The sequence below is a fragment of the Cajanus cajan genome, chromosome 1, assembly GCF_000230855.2.
Source record: "Cajanus cajan strain Asha chromosome 1, NIPB_CcT2T_4, whole genome shotgun sequence".
Lineage (NCBI taxonomy): Eukaryota > Viridiplantae > Streptophyta > Magnoliopsida > Fabales > Fabaceae > Cajanus > Cajanus cajan.
This window is the reverse complement of record NC_138517.1, coordinates 12,345,223-12,351,782: the sequence shown is the minus strand read 5'-3', so window position 1 is coordinate 12,351,782 and position 6,560 is coordinate 12,345,223. Positions and strand designations below refer to the sequence as shown.

General features: G+C 32.8%; 1 protein-coding gene across 1 annotated transcript; it reads right to left on the bottom strand.

Annotated features, from left to right (window-relative positions):
- Positions 1–329: 329 nt before the first annotated feature.
- LOC145953876 (auxin response factor 4-like) lies at positions 330–2,858 on the bottom strand. The gene is made up of 4 exons (XM_083067664.1): positions 2,416–2,858; positions 2,220–2,304; positions 2,027–2,117; positions 330–1,721 (listed from the first exon to the last, which is right to left on the bottom strand). The coding sequence occupies exons 1-4, from the start codon at positions 2,506–2,508 to the stop codon at positions 1,457–1,459; spliced, it is 534 nt and encodes a 177-aa protein (XP_082923790.1). The 5' UTR covers positions 2,509–2,858; the 3' UTR covers positions 330–1,456.
- Positions 2,859–6,560: the final 3,702 nt, after the last annotated feature.

Genomic DNA, 6,560 nt, shown 5'->3' with positions numbered 1-6,560 from the left:
TATTTATAAAGATAAATATTATTCTATGGCCATAAGAATGAAAGTTTGAATTAATTTGTAGTTGGAGCACTACTACAAAATCACTGTTCTACATCGGTTCTGGAAGGTAATCTACATCGGTTATAAAACCGATGTAGAATAGAGCGATGTAGATTTGCGTTTAAATCTACATCGGTTGTCAAAAAACCGATGTAGATTTGCGTTCAAATCTACATCGGTTGTAAACAAAACCGATGTAGATTTGAACGTAAATCTACATCGGTTCTACCTTAAACCGATGTAAATTGCATTTTTAAAAAAAAATCAATTATTTATTTAGATTCTTTCTGAGTTACCTGTATAAACATATTTCATTCATAGTATAATTTCAAAATCTAATTGTTGAGTTCCAATTCCCTCAATTAGAGGTTATCAGATACAATAACTACTCTAATAAAGCTATAACTTTGAATTCCATTTTATTCCTAAATAACTGTATTGAATAAGAGAAATCTTAAATAATTGTATTGAATGAGAGAAATCTTAAAAATAGGAAAGTCAACATATTGAGCTAAAACTAAACAGGGGCAATCTCATCTCATCAAGGAAATCATGTGATTTTTCTCAAATTTTTATAAACACCATTGATGTGTCAAAATTAGTTCCCATGAAACAGGATGTTTTCAAAAATCGGTCCAGATTCATACTCTTCAAAAATCTTAAAAATAGGGTGCACATTTGTTCTATAATAATTAGGAGATTTGTTCCGTAATCAGGACAGATTTGGATGATTTGATTTGTACAATTTTTTATTTCCTTATTTCCTTAATTAGGAGACTAGTAGTATATATAAATGTATTTTGAGGAATTTTTAATTATAGCTGATTATTACAGTTTTTATTTCCTTAATTATAGCTAATTTGTACAGTTTTTTATTTCCTTATTTCCTTAATTAGGAAACTTCTAAATAAATCTCTAGTTTTCGATTAACTTTTAATTTTTAGGAAAGTTTCCATTTCATTAAGTTCATAAATAGGCAAAACAGGGAAATAAAAAAAGGAAACAAATAATAGGCAATTCTTATAATTAAATAGGAATCCCTATAAATCAGTAACAATAATAAAGAATAAATCGTAGATCCTAATCCCTGAAATTCTGCAACATAATAATATCCCATAAATTTTGGGATTTCTATCCAACAGTGATTATTCTGTTAAATTTTTTTGTTTATAACTATTCTGTTAAATATATTGTTATTACTATAATTATGTAAATTTAAAGGTTTTTTTATGCATATATTATATAGAAATATAATTTTACATTTTAGGCAAAAAATATAGGATCTTACAACCCTCGGTTTCAATTTTTTCTCCCCTTCCTGATCTTAGGTAAAATCTCAATTTTAACAACATTGCTTTTGAGATTTTGCATAACTGACAGATAAGTTCTCATGACAAACATCAAATTAATGAATCATCTATAGTTTCCACGACAAAATGGAAATCAAAGGTCCAATAATTAGAGTATGAAGTTCAAACATTTTGCAAAACAAAAAATCTGATCCATTAATATAGTACCGTGGACTGTAGAAAACATGAAACATGCTTTTCGCGAATATAGCATTGGCCACAGAAGAAAGGAAATTGGGATAATAACTCTGGCTACCAACAATTGATTCAGGAAGACCATTTCTTGGTCGAGCAGCTTTTCGGATTCCCAATCTCAATTCTCCATTTTCACCCCTACAAACAAATTAATGACCAATAAGAAACAAACATTATAATGATTTTATTATCAGTCATTTTCCATGCTTCCAAATTTTGGCAAGACAAATTCTAGATCCCCGAGAACCAAAAATGTCACTATGCTAATTTGGTACTTCACTGTCACTATGACAAGAAGCTTCCTTAATATTAACATCAACAATGAATGTTTACTAATCATTCCAATAAAAGAACAAATTAACAGTGATTGCTAGAACAGTATAGGAAAAACAAACATATCAATACCAATGAAAACAATATCCTATTTGAACATGTATACACACCTTAGAAACAGAACTGCATCTCCAGAAACGAGATTCTTTTGGTTAACAAAGATACTCCAGCCAGTAGTGAGCAGATGCCGCCTTGGCTGACCTGACAAAAAGTTACCACATGGACTTTTTGTATCATTTATGTCAATCAATATGTGATTATGAAGCCAGCAACACCAACTTTTTCATTTATTTTTTCAATTACCTCTGTAAATATGTCTAAATTTCCATTCCACACCATGCAGGTCTTTGGCAACAAGCTCTTGAGAGGGTCTCTGCTGCTTATAATCCTGTAGTGAGCACAAAAGCAATTCATCATTCTCAAGGAGACAAAGAATTCAAAACTCTTGAAAAATTTAGTTGTAGAACTTATGAGTGCAAAGTAGAGCATGGTGTCACACCAAAGGAGGAAAACAGTCTTCAGCAGCTCTGCGAGGGACTGAGAACCCCCCATGAGTGCTGGTGTCTAAGGCTGTAAGCGTTTTGCAAAACATGTGAGGTGTTGACTTGGCAGGTGTTGTTTCATTTCCCTGTTCATCTGCTCTCAATTCCTCACGATCTTTCCCCTCCAAATACAATCCTGCCAACTGAACACAACCCAAGATTTCAAGCACTCCCCTTGTACTACAAACAATGCTCAAAATAATAAGAATTTCTCTACTTTTACAGAAGCAAAATAAGGTTTGAACAGCCACAAATGTTAGTCATGTTGCATATCAGCTTCAACAGCCAGCACCACAAGAGTTGTTACAAAGGAGAAAACAAACCTTTGCCAAGTAAAGATTGCGGTGGTCATGAACCTCATTTTTTGCTTTCTCCAAACATCACCGCGTAAAATTAAAAACAAGAGAATCACACAATTTAAGAGTAATAAGAAAAATTAGGTCAGTGGCATGAGGGAAGTAACCTTCGTTGCCGAGAGTGGATTGTTGTTTGGGGTGTTTCAAGATGGAGAGCCCGTGCTTGAGAACTTTCTCGGAACGGTGAACCTTGAGCTTCCTGACAAGGCAGAGGTAGTCCCACGCGCCGCCAACGGCAGTAGCACAATGCCCATAGCCTCCTCACTCCCAACAGCAATCTTAACCCCCGAATTGTGGAGCGCGGGGAGTTCGTGCTCGGTGACGTCTGCGTCGTCGAATTGGAATGCATGAGGGTTTGAATTTAGGGTTTGGGAAATGAGGAGGGGAATGCGGGAGGGGACATTGGAGAGGAGGAGGTTGTTGAGGAGGACGAGGAGGAAGGCGCAGGATTCGTGTAGGGTTAGAAAATCGGGGATAGTGATGCGGTGGTTGAAGGAAGTGGTTGGAGTGGTGTTGGACGAGGAGAGTCTATCGAGCGCGGTGGAGTCGATACGCATTTGAGAGCGGGAGCGACGGCGAAGACAGAGGAGGAAGCACTTGAGCTCTCCGTGGTTGCTCGCGGCGGCTGGGACGTTGCTGAGTGAAAGGCTTTAACCTAGCGTGGTCGCGGGGTACATATCAGGGGCTCACTTCTACATCGATCATAATAAAAACCGATGTAGAATGGCTCATATTTACATCGTTTCTCCTCCTAACCGATGTAAATATGTTTACATTTTCTATTTATTTACAAGTTTGCCACCGCGTTTATGATTTACATCGGTTATAGTAAAACCGATGTAAATTTAGCGATGTAAAAGAGTGTTTTTGTAGTAGTGGAGGTTTACCTTGGGGATTTAAATGAGTAAAGATTTAAGGTGAAATAACATTTAGTTATTTGTTATTATAATGCTTATTTATCCTGACTAGTCACTACAAGTATAATTCAAATTTTTATGTTAAGAATTATTAAAATATTCTCTAGTATTAATTTTTGCTATGCATGTTATGTGATTATAAATATTTATTTGAAAATTGTTCTCACTCCTTATGTTTCTTGTGTAATATATGTAATTAATTTATAAAAATAAAAAAAATGGGTGGAATTACCAGACTTCCAGGACCTTTCACTTCCATCATCTCTGCGGTATTTCCAGGAACCACTTGGTTTGTAGATGTCGTTGCCAACTCGGTCACTTTTCAAGGATTGACACTATCAACTTTTATGTTTTCTTCTACTCAAGAAATTCCTACCGTTATTGATGGACCAATAGTGATCACCTTTTTCCTACCTCCAACAAATCATGTCAATCCTATTGTGAACTTGTATCAACCAAATATGTAAACATTATAAAAATAATGTAAGAAATAAGTAGTTAATAAGTATGTACATTATTGTAAATATTTTTGTTTAATATGTGATGCAAATATAAAGTGCTATATGTAAGCAAGTTTAATAAGTATGTACATTGTAGTTAATATTTTTGTACATTATTGTGATAAGTCAAGATAGAATACAATTGCATGCAGTTCCGATTACTAGTGACTTACATGGACAAATCGGTGAGGCTCAGATAGTAGATAAATTCATTCGGAAGAAAAAGAGATTGTTGGGGGAAAAAGGGTATTGAAAAATTCAATATAGATAAAAAAGAGTTTTGAGATTTAATGATATGATATGTGTGCCTAATATTTCAGAAATTAAGAAAATAATTTTAGGTGAGGCACATAAGAGAAAGTTAAGCATACACCCTAGTGCAACAAAAATGTATCAGGATCTCAAGAGAATGTTTTGGTGGCCTAAAATGAAGAAGGAGGTAGCACAATATGTAGCTACATGTTTGATTTGTCAAAAGGCCAAGATAGAACACCAAAAGCCAGCAGGGATGTTGCAATCCTTAGATATACCTGAATGGAAATGGGACAATATAGCAATGGATTTTGTAGTTGGTTTACCACGAACAACACATAAGTTTGATTCTATATGGGTTATTGTGGATAGACTAACAAAATCTGCTCATTTCTTACCCATCAACATTAGGTATTCACTAGAAAAATTGACTGAACTGTACATAAGAGAGATTGTATGGCTGCGTGGTGTACCATCTAGCATAATATCTGATAGAGATCCTAGGTTTAATTCTAAATTTTGGGAAAGTTTACATCAAGCATTGGAAACTAAGCTTCGCCTTAGCTTTGCATATCATCCTCAAACAGATGGACAATCAGAAAGGACTATAAAATCCTTAGAAGACTTATTGAAAGCTTGTGTGCTAGAGGATTCAGGTAGTTGGGATCAATATTTGCCTCTGATTGAATTCACTTATAATAACAGTTTCCATTCTAGCATAGGTATGGAACCCTATGAAGCTCTATATGGAGAAGGTGCAGAATTCCTTTGTGTTGGTTTGAAACAGGAGAAAATTTAATCTTGGGTCCTGAATTGGTGCAACAAACCACAGAGAAAATCAAAATGATTCAGGAAAAATTGAGAACGACTCAAAGCAGACAGAAAAGTTATGCTGATAAAAGAAGATGACCTCTTGAATTTCAAGAAGGTGATCATGTATTTTTGAAAGTTACACCAACAACTAGAATTGGTAGGGTAATGAAATCAAAGAAACTCACACCTTGATTTATTGGTCCTTACCAAATTCTCAGAAAAATAGGTCCTATTGCTTACCAAATTTCTCTACCTCCTTTTCTTTCTAATCTTCACAATGTCTTTCATGTGTCTCAGTTAAGAAAATATATTTCTGATCCATCTCATGTAATAATGCCTGATACGGTACAATTAAAGGATAACCTTACATTTGAAACAATGCATGTACAGATCGTAGACAGGAGGATCAAGCAGTTGAGAGACAAACAGATTTTACTAGTAAAGGTCATTTCGAATGAGGACACTGGCGACGCTACGTGGGAATTAGAAGAGAAAATTAGGGAAATTTATCCTTATTTATTTTGAGCAATAAAAATTTCGAGGACGAAAATTTTGTAAGTTGGGGAGAATGTAATGTCTTAATTTTTAGATACAATATTTTTAATTTTATTATTATTTTCTAGTAGTATAAATTTGTAGTTGTTATATAAAATATTATATATATATATATATATATATATATATATATAAAATAGAGAATAAGTACAATATTACACTATATTAAATTTTTATTACAAATTTTTTAGTAAAATAAAATAGCATCATATAATATTTATTCACAATTTTATTATTATTATTACTATTATTATTATTATTTTAAAAAAAATAAGACTCTTAAATTTTAGTTAATTAAAATAAATAGATAAATACTAGTGTTCTATTTTTATAAAAATTTCAGTAAACTATATATATATATATATGATATCCAATAATAACATTTATAATATCTTATTATAATTACATACAACTTATTATAATGTATATAATAACATATACATATAAAATAGAATGGTTCAATGACTTGTTCTATAATGCATAGAGACCATAAGGTACAGGTCATAGGTTCAAGTCATGTTGTGTCTCTCTCTCTCTATATATATATATATATATATATATATATATATACATATTTTAGTAATTAAATAAGTTCAATGGCTTGTTCTATAATGCATAGAGACCATAAGGTACAGGTCACAAGTTCAAGTCATGTTGTGTCTCTATATATATATATACATATTTTAGTAATTAAATAAGTTTTTTTTAT

What these genes read in the sequence shown, in the direction of transcription:
- LOC145953876 (XM_083067664.1), bottom strand. Translation starts at nt 2,508, where the DNA reads ATGTTTTGCAAAACGCTTACAGCCTTAGACACCAGCACTCATGGGGGG. An exon ending in ATTTAGACATATTTACAGAG is followed by an intron (nt 2,118 to 2,219) that starts GTAATTGAAAAA and finishes ACTTTTTGTCAG; the next exon opens with GTCAGCCAAGGCGGCATCTG. An exon ending in GATGCAGTTCTGTTTCTAAG is followed by an intron (nt 1,722 to 2,026) that starts GTGTGTATACAT and finishes ATTTGTTTGTAG; the next exon opens with GGGTGAAAATGGAGAATTGA.